This window comes from Cyanistes caeruleus, chromosome 16, assembly GCF_971803275.1.
Source record: "Cyanistes caeruleus chromosome 16, bCyaCae1.hap1.1, whole genome shotgun sequence".
NCBI classification, from domain to species: Eukaryota; Metazoa; Chordata; class Aves; order Passeriformes; family Paridae; genus Cyanistes; species Cyanistes caeruleus.
The window spans coordinates 4,532,128-4,553,886 of NC_141716.1; the positions used below are offsets into that span (position 1 = coordinate 4,532,128).

A 21,759-nucleotide genomic window follows, 5' to 3' on the forward strand; every position below is an offset into this window, starting at 1 on the left:
GGTTTGTCACATCCATTTTTTTTATTTTTTTTTTTACAAAATTAGTTTTGATGGGTGATGTGGAGGCAGAGAAATCTGAAGTTTGCAAGTGGTATTTATTTTGAATCCTAACCACTAGACCACTCTGTGTTGTGGTGGTAGTTGTTCAATTGTAGAAATTTAAAAGTCATTTCTGAATCAACTTATTCACAGAAAGATCAAGAATTTTATCAGAAAAAAAAAAAAAGACAAAAACCCCAAAAAAATCCCCAAACAAAGCAAAGAACCAAACACAAACCACCAGAAAATATAGCCAAAAAAAAAATGTCTGATTGACATTTGAACAATTGCATTCCTGACTGTGTTATTCTTACCCAGGGGAAGAACAGTGTTTTATTCTTCAGGTGCAGTATGGATCTGTCCCATCTGCTGAGAATGTGCCACCCCAGGGAGGTGCTTTAAAATGAGGACACCTGACCACTGGAACTGGCTCAGCACCCCCAAAGAGCCCCTGGGGGTACTGAGGGGGCTGCAGTAATGAGGGATTTTTTCCTGTTTCCACACTGGTTTGCATTAAGAGCAGCAGTCAGTTTTACAATCTTATTTTCTTTAGGAGTTTATTGTTATAAAAAGAAACTTCTTAATTTCATACTGTTCATGAAATCAGGTGCAGGCTTGCCTGCTAATCAGTGGTTTCAGTGGTGCTTTTACTTCATCTAAGATTTCATTATAGGGATTTCCTTAATAAAGGCCATATGCACATTTTAAGTATGTTTTTGTACTATTTTTAGAAAGAGCTTTCAGTTTATAGTTAATAGTGCAGAAAAATATCTAGGTGGATAAAACATACAAATATAATAGTTACAAGATCTACTCATAATTAAAACCCAAGGGGAGTGAAGACAAGCAATAAATCAGTGTTTGTGTGAACCAGATGTTGTCTATTTTGGGCAGTGGGGGAACTCCATGTGGCCCTCAGAGGTGAGGCTGAGACTTTGTGGACAGTAAAATATGCTTTTCTAGCAGCAGCTGTTTGTGTCGTGTGCCAGAGCTCAGACACTTGTGCCATTTGCTGCTCTCCAGCCTGAAGGTGGGCTCGCTTCAGCTGTCTGCAGCTGGATGGTTTATGGGGCTTGGGTGTTTTAGAAGGTTTAAAATGGAGAAAGAAAGGGTTTTTAAGGGAGAGTCCACCCAGACTGTGGGATGCTGCTGAAGAATCACATCTGCATCAAAGCACAATGTGTGTTGTAAGCATTTTGCAAAACCAAATATGCTTTGAAAGCAAAATGGGAAAAAAAGCCATGGTATATCCAGGCTGATGCTATCTGCTCTCAGGAGCAATTTGATCATAACCCTCTTTATATCAGCCTCTTCCGCTGCTGAAGTTCCCAACCTTAAAATGAATTTGTTCTGAGACTACTCACTGGGGGCATCTAAGCCAGTCTTCACTGTCACTGACACGTGTTTAATGACCTTTTGCTGCTGGTCTTACCCAGCACATCTGAGGAATCCTACTGCTAATTGTTGTATTATTATTGTTGTTGTTTGCTTCCCCTGCAGCTCTGGGGCAAGTGGCACTGGCACTGCTGGGGCTCATCCTTCCCACATCAGTTCCCTGCTCACCATTCCTTCTCAAAATTTGTGAGGAATGTGAGGCAAGGTGGGCTCAGCCCGACCGCCGGCTCCACACGCGGGCTGCTGCCCATAGGTGGTAAAATGCAAATTTTATTGTGGCAAGACAATATTTTCCTTTTGGATTCTGGGTTTTGTGTGCTTTTGGAAAGCATTTGGCAGCCACAGCAAGTATGTTTACAAAAAGAGCAGAACTGGTAAAGTTCAGGTTCGTGTTTGGATTCAGCCCCAGCAAACTGAAGCTGAAGCTGTGCCAGACGTTTGAAGCTGCCAGACGACAGTTCATCTCAAACAGAAAGCTGAAGAGGGGGAAAGAAATTTGTCAAATGTATTCCATGTGGAATTTCAGGCAATTTAATTTGATTCACTACACTCTGAAATGTCTTGGACTTCCCTATTGTTTCTTTACTTTAACACTAAATTTGATACCTTCTGGGATCTTCAGTGCTTTGTTCTGCATTTGTCACGTTCTCTAATTTATAGGCTTCAGTCTCTCTCGGTTTTAATTGAAGGGACTGAGCCCTGCAAAAGTGCTCCATGAAATTTAAGGTTGCTAGTTTAATCTTGAAAATTGTTTTTCAGGTGAGGGGACAACTTTTCTTTTGGACATCACTGCAGTAAGAAGGGCCAGAGGGAATGAATGTAAAAGAGAAAAGGGGGAGTTTCAGTAAACCTCATCCCTGTGACTCCATCAGGGGCAGCAGCAGCAGCCAAGCTCTGGCTGTGGGGATGCTGTGGTCAGGACATGTTCCAGGGTGGCTGCAGAGGCCAGAAGATTCTGTTTGGGTCAGTGATGACCACCACCAAACTGCCTGGATCCGTGTTTTATTGTGGTTTTGCTTTTCCAGTTAATTTCCTGCTCTGTGGGTGAAATTCCTGTGGAGTCAGTGGACTGGGAGCCCAGCCCTGGGCAGGATCCTCTGGCTCTCTGCAGCCTGGCAGCCCTGACACTGGCCAGTGTTTGTTACCCCCACAAGTGCATTTTGTGCACCAAGGCCACTTGTTCTCCTCCTGCTCCCTCTGATCAAGTGCCAGAAACAGAACCCAGAGCCTCCATCTGTAAATAAAACTCCCTGTATTTGTCCAAATGTCAAAGCACTTTAGCCCACCAGGAACCAAACAGTGTTTTATTTTACATAGTATTAATTTTTCTTGAAACCTGCAGATTTGTGTAGGTTGTAGCTGAAGGTAAAGGACTGCTCCTGCTTTTTGTGCTGGCAGAGGAGCAGAGGTGCACAGAAGCTGCAAGTTAAATATAGATACCCTGCCTTGACTCTTCCAGGTAACAAAGTCTTCCATTTCTAATATTCTTGCCTGAAACATCTGTTCATTTACTGCATTGAGATCTGACTCCCTGGATCAGTGTGCATTCACACTCGAGCCAGGCTGAGGAAGATGAGAACACTCAACCCCAAAGTTGACAGTGTTTACACACAAGTCAAGTCCCCGAGGAGTTCAGTGTCTTTACTGCTGTGTCTGATTTTTATTTTTTTTTCCCCTGACATGTGCAGCCTCTGTTTCTAGGTGTTGAGAGTTTGTTTGTTTGAAGAGTGTGAGGAGAGAGAAGCCCGAGGCTGTCTGACACAGCTGCAGTTGGAGCATCTCTTTCAACTTCTTTTCCTAGGCTGCAAATGGCCTCTGCTCACTTTTTTTTTTCCCTTGCTAAAAATCTTCCTGCAGCTCTCGATGTCTTCCTAGCACACTTCTGGCAAGTTGAAAAGAGATCTGTGGCAGAGAGGAAAGCCCCCCAGGGCCAGCAGGTCTCTGGCAGTGGGGGCTGTGGCTGTGCAGGAGCTGTGTGTCCCTTCTGTGTGTCCCACACTTCCCACCAGTGCTCCCAGTGTGGGAGGGTCCCTGTTACCAGCAGGTCTGGGCTCTCTGCTCTGCCCAGGAGGGCTCCAAGCCTCACATGGGGATTGTCTCCAGCACAGTCCCAGCCTCCCAATGGCTCCTTCCAGGATCCAAAGGTGTGATGGGTGAGCAGCTGTTACAGCCCAGAGATTGCCCTACCATTACACTGACTCCATCCTTTGTAATTAGCACACCAAGCTTCCAAAAACCTGCACTTCTTCCTCAAGAAATGCAGAGTGGAGTTTAAAGTCTTTTCCCACACAGGTAGTTTGACAAACATGAGAGTGTTGTGGAGATCATTAGTGCTAAGAGTAAAACCTCGAAATAAAGTGCCCTGGGATTTATGTACTCTGTGCTGGTAATAATAATTAGAACATATCCTACTGCACGTAACTCCCACAACTTGCACTTTGCTCTGAAGCTGGGAAACTCATTGATTAATCCATGGGGTCAATCAGTCCATCTTGTTTGGAGAGTTAGTCTCTGGTGTGTACCAGGACCAAGAGTGAAACAGGTTTATTTACTGCTGCTTAATCAGAGAACCCAAAGTCTCCTGTAGAGTGGTGAGAGGTTTGTTTCTACTTAGCCTTTAATTGCAAAATGATCTCATTAGTGCCATAGTGAATCTCAGTACTACAGACATGTGAAATTTCAAGAACAAAGAACAAAAATGGTTGCCTGTAAAAACTCAGCATCTGCCACAAAGTGTGGTGCAGTTGGTATTGGCAGGATTACCCAAACCAAGCTTCTCTTTGTTGGCCTTTTAATCTGGAGCTGGAACATCAGCTGCACATCCCAGTGGCTTTCTGTCTACATTGCTGTTAAAAACAGAGGAGAACTGTTCTGCTGAGACTGTTAGGAAAGGTTTTAATCCAAAGATAAAGATGCTGATAACAACATGGAAACCAACAGCAGAGTTACTGTGGTGTTTACCAAAACCCACAATCCTCCAAGTTATCCCAGCAGAGAACTCTGAACCTTGTAAGTGTCCTTCTGTCATCAGGCCCTGGCCTGTGTGTTAATTAACCGTTCCTGAGATGCCTCAGTAAGGCCAAGGGAGAGTGAGTGGATCTCCAGTGGGCAGTGAAATCCCAAATAAAGCAATCCTTGCCAAAGCAGGTGCTGGAAACCTGGAGGTGAGGCTGCGTGGTCACAGCAAAGCCCTGAGAAGGAGAATGTGGAAAAAGGTCTTTAACATGAGCACCAATAGATGCTGATTCATGTTTCTGTGCTGAAGAAAATGCTTGAATGTGAGTCCACATCCTGCAAATCCAATTCAAACTCGCTGCCCTTTGAAAGCTGGGTAGTATCTCTGCGCCTTTTTGGCAGGAATCTGCTGGATTGAATGTAGAAAATCAGGGATAAAAAGACTCCTCTTAAACCAATGCTAAATACCGAAAGAGAATAGAAGGGAATATTCCCTTTACTAATACTTGTTTCTAATCAGATAAAAATAAGTGACAGTGTAGGAAGAATCTCTCTACTAACTGCCAGAACATGTCGATTTATCAAATTTTTCTACCGTTGCTCTTTTTTTGAGCTCGCCTCGGAGCTGACAGTGTATGTTTTACAGTGCAGCAAGGTAGATTGATTGATCCTAAATAGAAAAGCCTTTGGGGTCTTGAGCTGATGTTTTAGCTTCAGAAAAAAACTGAGTAAAGCATGTTAATGTAGAGAAAGGAGCCTGGCTTAATTGGACCAACTCCTGGCTTGCTGAAAATTAATGGCTGGCTGGCTGTTGCCAGAGTGATTCATCTTTTCTATCATGTTCTATAGTCCTTCTCCCCAGGGGTCTGTACTCCCCTCCAATTCCAAACCAAAAGTGAAATACACTTCTTCATTTTTTTCTTCCTTAAAAACATGTATTTTAGTTGAATTGGCTTCCAGTAAATGAAAAATGGCACAGGTGGGAATATGAAGAAGGCACTCGGTGTCTAGGATTTAGATTTTTGTTTTGTTTGAATGGGATTTAGATTTTTTTAATGTACCCTTAACTCCTCATTGCCACTGGCTGTCTGCACACGTCACAGAGTGACTTTTTAAAGGATCCCAACTTGTCTGTTGAAATGTATTGTTCCTTTTCTTTTTCTCTGGCCATGGAAACAGAAATTCTGTGTAAGCAAGAGCTGATAAAAGTGAATATAAAGCTGGAAAAGGTATTGAAAGCATTTAGGTGGCTCTGGAAATGAAAAGATGACTTTTCCATGTAGTTCCATCAAGCCCACAGAAGTATTTCATATTTTTTAAATAAATGACTTGTGCACGAAAAAGCCTTTCCATTTTCCCCATAAAACCTCCAGTCCTGGCTTTGTGGAATCAAACCAGCTGCAGATGAACATGAGGCAGTCAGGAATTCAGTGGTGTGTGCCTAAAACCCACGCGGATAATCTGATCGTGGAGGGGGTTGAGCTTTGGAACTTAGAGAGGGCAAATTCAAAATGTGCCTTTAAACATAAAATATTTCTGTGTCCCTTTTGAAATCTCTCTGAGTTTCTGCTGGAGGCAGATTGCTGCTCGTTTGCTGGTTCCAAGGTGTCACCAGTGGAGTGGCACATGGAGCCATTTCCAACAAGCATGTAATGGGTTGGGAATGTCATGAATGTTGTTTTATTGCATAATCTGAATAGGAGGATTCACTGTAACTGAAGATTACAAGAAGATAAATAAAGAAAGATTTTGTTTAACATAATTACATACGGTAAATTGTTATGCTAATTTGCTATGATTCCAGTAAGGCAAATATTAACAGTCATAGCTCAGAGATCATAAATAATGCGCTGGAAAATTGGATGTAATGTTTCACATGGACCTGAGATTTAGGAAATGGGTAGAATTGCAGCAGATTTCTGTTCCATTAATTGCAAGAATATAACATTAAGAACATGTTAAATCATGCTAAATGTTTTCAGCAGATGATAGACTGTGGGATGGTGCATTAATTCTCCAAACTCATTCATTATATTTGTTTTTTACTCCAAGAAAACTTAATAAATAATCACTGCTTTGTGAAGCTGAGGGTGTGAGCATGCACACTTTTATATACATTCATATACCAACCAACATCCATCTATTTATTTCCTACAGTTTTTTGTATCAAAGCATTTTTTTAAACTGTATACTCTTAATCACTAGGGATGTGTTTATTAGTCTTTGAAACAGCTGTTTGAATTGCTGTTTTTACCTTTTACCAGAAGAGGTTGGTTCTCCCACGGTGCTATAAATATTAAATAAAGACACTAAGAGTTTATTAGTGTGATATCCTTTATGGGGACATGGTGGAAAATGTAACCTATAAAACTAGTAATGAGAGGATGAAAATTACACATTGTCTCCATCAGGTTTTACAGCCATCATTTTTTTCCTATTTATGTGTTGTTTTTCTTGTAGAGAAGGAGAAGGGCTCCGAGCGTTTAATGAACTGCAGGAAGCAAATCTGGCTGTGTATTGTGTGATAGTGTGGGATTTACTGTAAGCAGGAGTGGGATAGAAACAGAAGTCCAGGCTTAGACGTAGCATTGTGTGTAAGTGTGATGGCTCAAGTCACTTTTAATTTCCACAAAACAGTGAAGCACCATCTCTGAGTTGTTCCAGAGTGGTTAAAATGCCTGTGATACCTGGATACATCCATCCTTTTAATGCAGAGAAACAAAACAGGACAAGAGGGAATGGCCTCAAGTTGCACCAGGGTTAGATATGAGAAGAAATTTCTTCATTGAAAGGATTGTCAGGCAGTAGAGCAGGCTGCCCAGGGTAGTGACGGCATCCCCATCCCTGGAAGTGCTCAAATAACATGCAGATGTGGCACTTGACATGGTTTAGGGGTGGACTCTGTGATCTGAGAGGTGATCTCTTCCAACCTTCATGATTCTACAATTCTGTTAAAATCCTCTTGCCTCCATTTCAGCATTTGCCTTTTAGAGACAAGCTATCCCAGGCACAGAATAATTCCACCATGTATTTACATGTGCTCATGGGACTCCATTTCACACAACAATTGCTATAATCTGTGTGAGATCCCTTAAATTTTTCACCCTGCACTAATGTGGAAATGCCCAGTTCTTTGTAGGGAGAAAGATCTGCCTCTGTTTGCTTTTTGAAAGTCCATCCTTCTAATTTTTCTGTCTTGTTCACTTGTATCTGGGTGATGGAGGCAGTTTCCTGGCTGTTTGAATTCCAGGACTCAGATCCCAGCTTTTCTCCAGGTTTCCAGCGTGGCCATGGGGAATTCACTCAGCTGCAGTTGGTTCCCACTGCTGTAAAACAGTTTTCTCACAGAACCACAGAGGGATTGCACAAACGTAAAGAAGGATGCCTCCAAAATGTGGCTGTGTAAAATTTTATGCTGTGTACTTACTTTGCCAAATAAATGCAGCTTCCCAACAAGGCACAGCACGCTCTGCTTCACATTAGCACTTAATGGAGAGCTCACTTTGCGAGGCTGTAATGTGCCCGTGCGTTTTTGTGGTTAACTGAATGGTTTCACGCCTGTTCTTGGGCAGCAGGAGCCTCTCCACACAGGATTTTTGGATATTTGGGATTTTTTAATTTCTGGTGTGGTGACAGGCAGGGAGTGCTGGCCAGGACTGGACCCCCTGGAGGAGATGGATGAGTGCAGACATTTGGGAGCGTCGGGCCAGAAGCGCCAGGGCAGGAATTCAAGTGATTTGCTCATGATCACACAGTGGGGACATTTCCGTGCATGCTGAGGGCTCTGCAGGTTACCCAGACATCTGAAATTCCCAAAGGTTGCAGTTAAGCCATCCTCACCTTAATGATGTTCACAGAAGGGCTGTGAGGGGCGGATTTGGCAGCTTAGGTTTATCCCAGTGCAGCGGGTGAAAGGGAGCTGGTCAAGAGACACAACTTGAAAAGCAGATGGATCCTGCTGGAAATAGTGCTGTGTGTTTGCTGCTTTAAAGTTCATCAGGAAAGAAACATCTTTTTGCAGAGATAATCCTCAAAACCATGGGGAAAAACAGAGTCCTGAAGGGACCCATATCCTGAACTGTGGGATGATGTCCTGCCAGGGGGTTTATCCTAATAAACGAGTATTATCCCTCCTGCTCTTGCAGCCCTATGCTGCTTGCCAGAGGGGGCACTTTTTAATGGACTAGGAGAAGTCAAAGGAAAATCCAGAAGGATAAGGCTAAAAGCAAATTCTTTGGTTTATACCATTTATAGTCCTATTAAATTCAGTATTTCTCTCAGACATTTGGGGGGCAAGAAGTTCAGTGTATTCGAACATCTTTCAAGATCCTGGCTTGAACATCTGACTCTGTCCAGCCAGCTTAACAAGCTAAATAATAAAAGGGAACAATGCAAAACTTGCTGAATTTTTTTTCACCCTGTATCTTTTTTGAAGTAAAATAGCATTTTTTTTTTTTTTTCTCAGATGCCCAGCAGTTTGCTGCAGACTCCTGCAGCTTCTCTGCCCGCTGCTCGGTACCTGTTTCAGTTTATCAAATTGTTGTACTTCCTCCTTTCATAGAGAAGCAATTAAAAATGATGAGGGTAAAGGGTTAAACCTAAAAGCTTGCTAATGAGGGTGCCTTCTTGGTTTTCCTTTCATCAGGCATTAGATGCTGTTTTTAGCATAAGCTTTCGATAAGCTTCACTGAACATTTTTCCAGTGTATTTTTTTAAAAGTTGGGTTTTTTTTTTTACCATCCTGTAAAAATGATAGATGTGTGACTCCGCTGTTTATCCAAAATCCTAATTACAGATGCTGCAGCTTTTGAATGTTAAATTTGTGCGGTGCTCTTTAGGCTTCAGACTGGTCAAAGAAAGATTGATTTGTGTCCACGGAGAGTTCTAAGTCTAGTAAACAAAGACAATGTTTATTTATTTATTGCATTATTTGAAAGTCAAGAGTTGCATCAACTGAAAATTACATAGATTTAGAGATTTCTAAAGGAGAAAAAGGGGGAAAAACCCCAAAAGTTGTGTGCCATTGAATGAAATTTTAATTTCTGTCTCTACAAGAGCAAAGAGTAGGGGTAAGAGGTAGAATTTGAAAATATGGATGAGATTTCCTTTCCTTGAGTTATGCTATTCATTATAGAACAGAAGCTTGATTTTATTTTTTCTTAAGCCTATACACACATGTTTGGGAAAAGTATTTTATATATAAATGTATCTAAATGAGATGTATAGATTATGTGGATCTTTGTGCAGCTCAGCAGTCTTGTAACATCCCAAGGACTCATTTTGAAAGGGCAGCAAAGAGGATGATTTTAGGATTTCTAATCACAGAATCACTTGGGTTAGAAAACACCTCCAAGATGCTGGAAGTGGGAGCAGTTCAGTTGCATTTCCAGTGTTTCCTGTGCTGTGTATGAGCAGTGCCTGCAGCTCCTCTGCCCGACAGAGCCCAGCAGGGTCATCCCTGTGGGGCTGAAATCTCCTGCAGGGCTGCCCAGGTGAGCCAGGGCTCATTGCTGCTGTGCAGACTGACTGGAAACTGTGGAATCTTTGTGTCCTTGAAGCCTTTCTTGCAGTTCCTAAAGGCTTTTAGGAGAGGAGCTGGCTGTGCTAATGCCTTGCTGAGCATCCACCTACCTGTGCCACCTGAGAGGAGCAATGTGGGACAGAGACGGTGCTTGTTTAAAAAAAAACCAACAAAATCAGACTATTTCTCTCAGGATTTTCTCCATCTCTAGTCAAGTTTGTTTTAAACTAATGGAAGTAATTAGCAAGTCACAGAGGGACTTTGTCTACGAGGTAGCCATTTTTAGATAATGGAGCATAAAAGTCGACACAGTGACATATGACACCAGAGCAGCATCTTGGAGCCACGAGCTGCGTCTTAAGCAGATGTTTAAGTACTTTGAATACTGAAATCACTACATACACATAAAGAAAGGGTTTGTTGTATTTTTCTGCAGACTACCGGTACACTGTAGGGCTTTCTTTTAATCTCAATAAAATCAAAGTAAGCTCTGAAATATTTTTTTTTTTAATGTGCAGTCATTATCACTCCTTTCTCTCTTCTTTAAATGTCTTTCAGTGTGTGATGTGTGGGTACTTGGGGAGTAGGGATGGAACTTGGGTTTTACGTGACCATTACACAGCAGCACTACAGGAGCTGATGTACCGAGGTTCTAACAGTGACCACGGTATTGAGCTGAAAATAAATAACATTTAGAAGTGAAGATGCACTTGATATGTTCACACACATTTATTGTAGCTGTGAATGCAGGGGAGATTTTCAGAAGTTCCAGAGAAGTGAAGGTGATCTCCCAGCTGGGTGGTCCCAGAGGTCCAGGGTATCTCCCCACACAGGTCCCTGAGATTGTCCCAGTTCTTGTAGGTGCCAGCAAATCGTGTGTGTGCTTACCCTCATCCAGGGCTTTCAGGTTGTATTTATGTACTAGACAACTTTATCCATCTTATTTTTTATAAATCAATGTGTGACATTCACTGTTTGTGCCCAGCAGTTGCTGCAGCATTTGGTAACACTTCCCACCACACACATAAAAATGTACCAGTGTGGTCTAAATAAATACACAGCACAGAAAGCCTCTGTAGATGTACAGTTATGACACCATCACAGCACCCCAGTTATTGAGGGGTGCAGTTTGGTGGAGGAGGGGAAGGATTTTCCCCTTCTCTGCCACAGCCTGCTCCTCATTTCTCTGTACTTTGATGTGGCCAGGGGCTTTGACAGCCAGATGGGCTGAGCCATTTCCTGGCTGCTTTTTCCTTTCACCTGTGCCAGGGTTGGGATTTTTAAATTTAAATCCAAATTAGTCCTTGATTCAGCTCAGAGCAGCGCTGCAGAGCTGTGGTTGGTACAGGAGGAGGGGACAGCTGGGGTACAACTGTCCCAGAAGCTCCTCTCAGCCGGAGAGCCCTGCATCCTTCTCCCAGCCGTCAGTCTGGGTCGGATCCATCTGACCCAGCCCTTCTGCAGGAATCCAGAGCCTACTGAAGCCCACCAGGGCTGGCCCAGCAGGTTCTCCTCATCTCGAGGTGGGCTGGAGCACCTCAGTGTGAGAACCCATCTAACAATCCAGGCTGGAGCGCTGTGCATCCATTCTCACTCACTTGAGATGTTTTTACGGGTACAATTTGTTTTCCTTCACCACATGCGTGTTCCGCCCCGTGGATTGCTCAAATGGCAGAAAGTGCTTTGTTTCCTGTGTTATTAGCTGCAGGTTCAATTTCTATCAGATTTGTCAATTCTGTCATATAATAGGGTTGGGATTTTTTTCTGGTCTAATGTGTGTGACATGTTTCATAATGCCAATAAAAATAGTTTTCAAACTAGACTGTGAAAGACTTTGACCAAAAAAAGGGCGAAAATAGAAATATCAGCGACTGGGGTGCTTTGATCTGACAAAGTAGGCTTTCAAATGACACATTATGGTTTATGAAGCACAGTTTTACATTTCCTTTTTGCAGCAGCTGTAACATGTGAGGGGTTGGCCAAGGTGGGAATGCAGCTCAGGATGGGGCGTTCAGTTCCAGCAGCAGATGCATGCTCCAAAATGGCTTGAACTTTTATTTCTGTGTTAATTTTTTTGTTGTTGTTTTTATATTTCTGATAATGGAATTGTTATGGGCTTTTGAATTTCAGTTAAGAATGTGCAAATAGGCTATCTGGTAAGTAGGTTATTGAAGGGTTAGGGAAATGGAGAACATTTCCTGAAAAAAAATACCCACAGTGTGGGTAATAGACTCCAGTTGAATTTAAAAGATAATGGCGACAAGGGAGAAATCCACTTGTAGAAATGGGGAACAGCTGTGTTTGAGATCTAATGAAACTGTATCAAATACTTTAAAAATGGCTTACAACTTCTTCCCTGGGGAACAGAGATAAAGCACAAGAGCACTCCTGAAAGGTCGAAGAAACAGTTAAATCATTTCCTTGATGGTTATTAGAGATATAGAAGACATCAGTGAAAATTAAATGTCTGAAACTTGTATTTGATTGCTTTCCTTATCACTCCAATCTCACACATTTCTCCCATCTCTTCCTCTCTGTTCTAGTAAAATTTAATAACTGTGCCGGTAACAAGGGCGTGCGGTACGAAACCAACAGCCTGGACTTCAAGGTGAGGGCGGACGGGACCCTGTACGCTGCCCACCACCTGCAGGTGCCCTCCAAGCAGCTGATCCTGGTGGTGACCGCCTGGGACCCCCAGACCCTGGGCAGATGGGAGGCCATGGTCAGGTTTCTGGTGACAGAGAAGTCCCAGCACAACGGACACAAGGTCAGAGTTTTTTCAAAGCTCTTTTTCCCTGCTTTGTTCTTCCTTTGCCCCAAAGTGTTTGTGTTGCCTGGTCTGTGCTTCATGAGGAATTGTCCAAGAAGGAGGTACCGTAAGCAACATCAAATTCCTTGCAAATGATCCTTGAACATCTCTGACAGAAATTATTTAAGGTCTCCAGTGAGGGAAGTGTTCTCTACGTTTATATTCTGTATTTTTAACTGCACTTGTCTCTATCATACACTGCAGGTCGTGTACATCACGTTTGCACCTCAATGCTGATAATCTCTCTTGACTCCAAGTCAAACCAGCAGATGAAGGGTGAAGAGTCAAAATCAACCATCTTCTTGATGGTTAAGTTCAGATTTCTTTTGTGACAGCGCAGGCCCGGAGTCACGCGCCGGCAGCTCTGCCCTGCTCCTCATCTCCCTGGTTTTCAGAGTTACTCTTGCGAGCAATCTGCATGGCCCTGCAGCTTCCAGAGCAGAGATTTGGGCTTGTTCCTTCCCTTGCAAGGACAGGGAGCGTTGCTGCTGCCTGATAAGGGACACGTGCTCACACACGGGGCAGGCAGCGACGCTCAGCGCGGCGCTGCGGTGCCAACGTCCCCTCTGCTCGGTGCCAGCATCTTCCCTCGCCCACCCCGACAGAGAAAAGCCAGAGCCAGCCTTTCACTCCAAAGGGTACAGATGGTTTCTTTCTGCTTTAGTTCTGTACACACAGCTGAAAAGCAGGAGGGCTCTGTCCCTGCCCAGCAGTCTGAGAGCAGTGTTCCTTCAGTGAAATGTGCAGAGCCGCTGCAATTGGGGGCTGCTCCATGAAAACTCTCTGCTCTGCCCCTGGAGTAGCTGTCACTTTCCCACCTCTTCCATATTTTTGGCAGCAGCCAAAATTTTCATTTTCAGTGTTAGTGTGGGATGAGGATCCTTTACTACATGGAGTAAATACAGTTACTTTCTCTGGTGCTGGCTCAAACAACGCAGTGCTGGGCTGTGTGGTGACATTCGGGCAGGTTTTGGCAGGGAATTGTTTCAAGAGCCAGATTTACTGCTGGATCTTGCAGAGTAAGGATGAAGGTGTGGGTCCTGGGAGCTGCCATGGCTCCTTCAGGGACAGGTGGGGTCTCTTGGCCATGGCTGTAATTTGCTTTAATGCACCACAGGAATGGTGCAAACAGCAAGAATCTATCATCCTCTGCTATCATCCTTTCCGTAGTGCTTGGACAGAGAGTGCAGGGCAGGATGGGGAAAGAAGGAGAGACTTCCTGTGTCAAGTTGTTAGAATTCCACCATGTAAATCTCTGCTATTTGGGAAAACTTCTGCCACATGTGAGACTAAAAAGGAAAAAACTTGGACAGACTTAAATCTCTCACTTGCCCAGTGGGTTGACCCCTAAGGTTTTGCAGGGCTTAGGGTCATATGAATACACTTCTGCTGCTCTTCAGTATAGCTTGGGCTTGTGCAAAATGTAATTAAGCCCTGTTTGTTATTGTGAACTCTATTTGCCATTTCTAACCAAAGAAATACTGCTTCCTTCTAAAAGTAATTAAATATTGAAGGAACAAAGTAAGATGTCTTATACAGTGCTTTAAATTTCTTCTCAGTCTAGCAGAAAAAAAACCTGAATAAGCACACATTTCTGTTCTAGTAGAATATTTGGTTGGAAATTCATCTAATGTTAATGTAATCTGAACTCTGGATGAAAACAGAGAGAGCTAAGCTTCTTAAAATTCATATCTCTCCTTTCTAAAAGCCTTATTAGTTGTAGTTTGAGGCTGGAAAAATACAGAAAACAAGACTAATGACAAGGTCATAAGCAGTTTTATTGTGGGTCCCTATAGCAGGCATCTGACTTGTGTTTTATTTAAATGCCCGTGGTTTTTGCAAGCAAAATAATCCTTTGTTTACTAAAGAAATAAATATGATTATGAGATTATTTTTAAAAATAATAGTGTTTGTGCTGAAAAAAGAACCCCAAACCTTACAATATCCATTTCAATATGTTTCAGGCCATGACCCTTATATGTTTTGTGGCTTTTACTAGAAGCAGATTTCACATTTGGTTTTGTGTAGAATAATATGACTCAAGCAGAACTATATATATATGTTTTTTAAAGACATTTCAGACTGTTTTGTTATACTCAGGATATAAAGATGGCAAACATGGGAGAGAAGGGAGAGGGTGACCTGAGAGAGGGAGTGAGACCAGTTTTCTTCTGGTGCATCCATTTATTTCCATTTTACTTTGTAAATTTGTGACTGACTTTGTGAAAATGCTGAACAGTTCCCAGACATTATAACTGGCATGAAATTCAGTTACTGCACCTGCTGATCACTGTTTGCTGGCACCTACAGCACAGAATTTATTTTACCTTGTTCCTCCTCAGCTCCATGAGCAGCAGCCCTCAGCAAGAGCAGCCCCTCCTGACGGGGGGCTTGGTGCCCCTCAGAACCCTCTCTGAAAGGATAAATCAGAATTTAGTTTGTGATTATCCAGGGATTAAAACTGCATCAAAACCAGCCCTCCTAGAATGGCCATTATTAGACATTTGGTTTATTGTGGAGGTTATAATACATCAGTGTGATAGGAATAAATATTATAGGAGAAATCAATGGGTTTGGGATACTGGCTGAGGTTTGCGGGGCCAGGAGTGAGCCTGCCTGCACAGTGGGGACCGTGGGTTGCTTTCCAGGAGAGCACAGAGGATTAATCCATCAATAAATGATCCTTTGGGTCTGTGATCCTTTCAGGCACAGGATGTGTGACTGAAAATCTGTGTAACAGGCTGGGAGAGCTTTGGTAGCGGCCAAGGGCTTCCAGGGCAGCAGATCATTTCTGTCCTCCCCTTGTGTGCTTCCACTGCCAAACCAGAAAGTTTTGTGTCCATTCCTCAGCTCCCCCAGCTGAGCCTTGCTCTTGACACAACCTGACATTTTAATGGGGAGGGACCCAACACAGTGACAGTTTCCCCTCTTTCAGTGTTGGCCTTACAAATGTGCTGATTGCTTTAGATGACTGAATAACCTGCCAGTTTTCAGTGAAAACCACTGTAATGAAAGAGTTCTAACTACAACATTAAAGTGTCATGCTAGTAGGGTGAAATGATAGAAAAGAAGGCATATACTTCAAAAATGTATTTTAAGATACACGAAGCATACATTTCCCCTCCTCCCCAGTTAACACTTGAATGGAAACTTTTTTTCTGGTTACTACAAGTGATGTTAGTAACTCAAGGAAAATTTTTGTTCAGTCTTGCAGGAAACCTGATAGCAATTCAATTAGAAGATGCAAATGAGGTCACACATTTCCCACAAGAGTGCTGAATTACCCCATAGGAAACTGAGTGATATTCCAGCATAACAATAAATACTTAAGATAAAGTTTCTTCTGCTGTTCTTGTCTGGCTGCCTGTTGTTCCAATTGAAAGTATCTGGGCTGTGGGTGTAGTTTGGGGAGAAGGAAAAAGAAAATAAAAGAAAAAAGAGAAGAGAAGAAAATAAAGGAGAAAATGAAAAAAGATGCTATTTTATGAAATAAGAAAGTCTTTGTGGCTTGTGTCAGCATTTGTGAAAGATGAACTTGAGTGGGATAATGCTCCAGAAGAAAAAGTAAAGCCAGGCTTTACTTATCTGGAATTAACAATGTAATGTCTTCTTTTCTAAGAATGCTTTCTATTATTTTGAAAAATTGGGTATTGATTCAACCAAAAGTCTAAAAATTAAGATTATGTTTGTGAACAGTGACATTGCTGAGGACTGTAGTCTTCAGAGTGTCCTGTTTTTTAGTTACTGAAACTCAAGTTTTCCCAATCACGAGTAGAAATATTGTGCCATTTGTCCTTCCCACCCCACACTTGCCCTCTGTGTCCCAGCTCCTCCTCATCATTCCTTGAAAATCAGCTTCCTCCACCCCCTGTGTTGGCTCATCCCATATGAAGTTCTGACCTTCTCATTTATATTGATTATTTTCTTTAATTTTCAGTCCTTTCATGTGTCTAAGGCACATCTGGCATATTTTCTTCTGTATTTATTTAGCTATCTATTTTTGTGTAGTTCTCACCTCACAAGTTAAAATCCAGGTTGTAGAAATATAGCACAGAAAGGAACTCACAACAAAAGAGCTTAGAGGTACAGGATGTATTCAGCACATGTAAGATGTCAGTCATCTGCTGCCAGTGACTTTGTTTGGGGAAAAAAATAACTGTTTTCTTTGAACTGTGTTTATGTCAACCAGAATTTCTCATTGCTTGAGCTTTTCAAATTATGAGCATGGAAATATGTAAATGTTTGTAAAGTTACATCCCTGGGAATTGTGCAATTAAATTTGGAAATATATGAGGTCTGCAGCTAGAGTTTAAAACATTGAGAGCTGCTGTCAGAAATCAATTCTTGCTTAAGCCCAGCTTGTGTTTTATTATGTCTCATCTTATTTTGGGCTGCTTTCATAACCCAGCTATGAGTCCAGAGCCATACAATGTGAATGTGAAAAGCTGATTCTTACAGACAGAAGGTTGTGGTTTTTTTATTATTATTTAAAGCCTTTAAATAATCATCTGTGGTATTTTACCTGGCTGAGGTTTTTAAATTCCAAGAACTGCTTTTTATTGCTAATCACAAGCACAAAGGTCTCTGGGCAAGGAAAGGCTTATTCAGCACTGCTCTTGTCCATGACCTGGGTTATTGTGCAGCCAGGATGCTCTGCACAAGGTTGGGGAGCCCTAACTTGAGGGAGGAAAATCAGATTTTAAGTGGGATCTGTGCTTCCTTCCAGTGACTCCAATCTCCCTGACACTCTTGAGCAGGTGCACCTGGAGGAAACGAGAAAAAATGTGTTCACGTTCTTTCTTCTTTCTTTTCCCTGCACTGGGGTGAGATGTTATCTATGACATCAGGTTGATGAGAGTTTGCCCCATCAAACTGGTTTATCACTAGAGAAGGGCTGAAAAAAATGAGGGTTTAGTTGTCATCCAGCCTTTTTCTGACAATACTGGTGCATATTTTAAGTACTGGGTCATTATACTGGCACTGTCCTCTTTCACTACCTCTGTGGGGGATCCAAGGCAGTAACTAAATCCAGGAAAATGACAGCTGGAATAATTTTATTTCTGTATCTCATCAGCAAAGCAAGGCCTGGATTTGTCCGTCAGGTAAGGTACATACAGAAATTTCTGTTTCCTTCAGACAACTCGTGAGACACTGTTTGGTGTTTTAACAAATAAGGTCTGTGGAAAAGATGAGAAATAGGATGATTAATAAATTAATATCATATAATTGTTACCAGTGAGACCTTGTGCAAGTCTAATGAAGAAGCATCTGCTGACCCTGCCTGACCTCGTGCTTAAGCGAATTTGAACATCTCACATGTAATCATTGCAGGAGGAGAGGGTGGTGTCTGTGAAAACACGTGAACTTCCCTGGCCTGATTTTCAGGTGTGCTGAATCCCATTGCCTGGTGCAGAAGCCAAGATAAGATGTGACACACAGGTGCTCATTGCCTTGGAAAATCAGCCCACTACGGGAAGTTTCCAAGCACTGCACTTGCTGCATTTAGTTCTTAAGCAGTCAGCATCATACCAAGGGTCAGGCTCAAAGCTGGGCTCGAAAGACCATCTCTAAAGTGAAATTCACTCCAGATCTGTCTTCCTTCAAACAAAAAGAAGTCCTAAGGATTGAACTGCCTACACGGAAATAAGTTTTTTTCTGATAAAACCAACCCCTTGGACTGCTGCGTGCTCCTGCCTGTGATGTGTTCCTTGCCCTTGCCAGATCAAAGCTTTTGACCTCCCGTTTCATGTTCTTTGTTGGTAACTGCTGAAGTCTGACTGCCACTTCAAAAAAAAATATTTTGGACTGGATAGCCTAAAAATACCTTCATTGCTGTGATAATCTGATGACAGCTGCTTGTAAACATGAGTTTGAGTACAGACAAAAATTGCCTTATACAGGCACATCCATTAAAATAAGCTTTTCTTTAGGGGCTGTTGAGTGTCCAGGATCTTTCCTTTGGCAAGCTGAGACAGATTGGTAGGTGCAAGCTCAGTGTGAGGAGGGTTTTGGTTCCTCCCAGCCTCTGGAGGCCGGTCCTGGATTGTTGGGTGAGTGGTGACCCTCTGGCATGTCCAGCTGGAGGAGTGAGGAGAGGAGCCAGGGATGGGTGTCCAGCAGAGCAGGGTGGCCTGAGGGCCTCCAGTCCCAGCAAGGAGTGGGATCTCAAACACTGTCCCTACCCAGCAAAGCATTTCAACTCAGGTTTAAATTTCATCTTGCAAATGGAGATAAATTGAACGTGTCCTCACGGTCAACTTTGAGCATTTCTTAGGTGCACTCTGGAATTGGAGGAAAAAAAAGAAGAACAGTCTTTTCTCAAGAGCCTCTTGAAATAACCAAAGGATAACTTGAAAGGGCAAATTCTCATGCTAGCACTGAGGAGAAGTACCAGACTGAATTACTTTGCTTTGTGCTAAAGTAGCAGCAGCGCCTGTGATCTTTTAAATCTCTTGTGATCTTTTTACTTGCAAACATTATGAAGAGGAGGAGTTATTGTTACATTTAATTCATTATGAATATTTTAATTCATGTATCTTTTGAACCTCATGGCTTTAGAAAAATAAAATGAGATTACAATTTTTCACAGGCTTTTAAAGGGTAGACTTGCTCCCACTTCTTTCCTTGATAAAGAGCACTTGTAGTAGCCTGAGTTTTAGAAGCTAAAGAAATGTGTTTTGGAAGCATGTTTTCAATTATTTGTTAGAAGTTTTATTGGGAAGGAAGAACTCAGATTGCTAGCCCAGATATTTCATACATTTTTCTCAAGATTAGGTGCAGGATGAGAGAGGTAATTCCAAGCTGCAATAGAGGTTTTCACTGTATAATATGTGACAAGATCTGCCACCTTTATTCCCAACCTACAGGTAACAAGTATGAGTATTTTGTGATTTAATAGCCCTGCTCTTGAGAAGTACTTGTACTTCTGAAGCCATTGTGTATGGCTTCTGCCAATTATGAGAATGACATTAACTTGAAGATAGAAGTGTCTCTTTGTAAACACTAGAAGGTAGAGTACAACAGTAATTTATATGTTTCTTAAACAATCCTACCTGAGAAGCACTGTGAGATTAGATCTTACAAAGGGAGTGTGAAAAGGTCAAGTTGATGTGGGGAGCTTTGCAAGGAAACAACTTCATCAGAACATTTCTTGTTGGGATAAGATGTTGAAGCCTTGAAGTGAGGAGGAAAAAGTACATCCAGAGCTGTACTTTGGAGGTGATGTCATCTTCTGTCCATTGACAGCTCTTGCAATATTCAAAGCCTGACAATGACAAGAAAAGTATCACAGATGCTGGAAACCTGTGGGAACCATAAAAGATTCCACCAAAGGCAGACAGATTTCTAATGTACCTGCTTTGGTACGTGATTCTTCCAGAGAATGGAAGAGGAAGATCATTTGAAACCCTGAGAGAGTGCACTGGCCAGGAGGTGCCTCTAATCATCCGTGTGGTACGGCAGAATAAGTCAGAGCACAGCTCTGCCTCTCCTTCCCAGCTGAAACTCCCATCCCTCAGAGATCCCGTGGGCATTTTGTGTCTGCTCAGTAACGAACTGAGCGCTCTGCCCGCGCCCATCCTGACTCTGCAGCACAAAAGCAAAGCCTCTTGAAGTGCTCTGGTGACTGGCTGGATTTCAGCTTAAATTGGTGATAACTTACCCAACAGAAGGTGTGGGTGAGTTCAGGAGATTTCTGAATTTCAGTTAAATCCTACTGGGAAATCAACACCTGCAGTCCCAGCCTGGCCATCAGGCACTCGAAAAGCCCCGTTCTGGCCCCAGGGGCATTGGCTGCAGCCTGTGTCCATGGGGCCTTTGCCAGCCTTGTTAGGTTTTCTGATCAAAGAGAGTAACATGTACTTGGGGTTTTTTCAATAAGAGCCTTCTGTGGTAACCACATGGGCTATGCCCAGAGCTGGTGCATCTCTCTTCTCTGGAGTCCAGACTCAACTCAGTATTTAATTACAGAAACCCACAAAGGGCCCTGCTGCACCTTTTGCAAGGAAAGGATCTTCTGTCTGACTCACAAGCCAAATATGTCGTGTTCTCCCTATTTAAAAATTACCTCGTTTTTCCTGTTACTGTTATTCAGCTTTTTTCTTGCTTTGCAGCCCTGCAACACCAAGGAACATTTTGACTCTTCTGTCACGCTGATCACATTTTACTGCTTCTGTCGGGTAAAATTTTCCAAAGCCTGCAAAGCCAGCCAGATACCCAATAACCTTAAATTTGCATGCATGCCTCATTTTTCAGCTCTCAAGGCACGGGGCATGTAAAGCTTTGACACTGACTCCTCGGGAACGAGGGGTTTTGGCATGGCTGATGCATTTGTGTGTGTTACGTGGCTCATTCTCCTCCTCTGAGGGCAGTAACTTGGTTAGCTTTTAGTCAAACTTTTTCTTTCCTGTCAGCTGATGTGTTCTGGAAGCTCATGCACTTGCCAAATCTGACAATTTTTCTTACTAATTGACTCTAATGCGAACTGCTCTATGCAGCCCCACTGCTAGCTGATAAAAACAAAAAGTAATGAATTTTTGCTTAACTAGCTGATTTAATTAAAATGTTTTATACTGTACTTGTATGGTTTCTATAAATGGAGAGGTAATTTTGTTTAATGAGTTCCTAACCAAACATAACATTCCTGACTGTATGTAGCCAGATTTGATAAAGGTCACAAACGCTGCAATTCCACTGTTTGCTTTTGGAAGTCGTGATGATCAAACAGCTTGCTTGGGTACTGGAAATATCCTGTCAGGATTGGTTTATACCTGAAATTATTACTATAGTTTTAGGAGCAGAGGGGGTTCTTCTCTGTATTTGAACACTGTTCATTATCTTTAAAGTGGAAGTGTACTGCCAAAATCCCATCTCATTGTCAATTAGTGGCTTCTCTGCAAACACATTAATTTAATGCCCCTGATGAAGAGCTGCGCATGTTGGAACATCTTGCTGCTAAAACAATAGTTTTCAGAGCTCTTTGACACAAATCATTCATGAATGGCAATTTATGCTGTGATGGTAATGGGGTGTGACAAGAAGC

At 42.4% G+C, this 21,759-nt stretch overlaps 1 protein-coding gene across 3 annotated transcripts in view; it reads left to right on the forward strand.

Annotated features, from left to right (window-relative positions):
* Window positions 1-21,759, forward strand: part of CDH4 (cadherin 4) — a 410,156-nt gene that overhangs the window by 233,736 nt on the left and 154,661 nt on the right. For 2 of the 3 annotated variants that reach the window (XM_086852848.1, XM_086852849.1), the window contains one exon: window positions 12,454-12,518. In XM_086852848.1, coding sequence (XP_086708974.1) covers window positions 12,454-12,518 — 65 coding nt within the window. Of the gene's footprint in view, window positions 1-12,453; window positions 12,678-21,759 lie in introns of all 3 variants that reach the window. The other variant, XM_086852847.1, reaches the window with a different exon arrangement.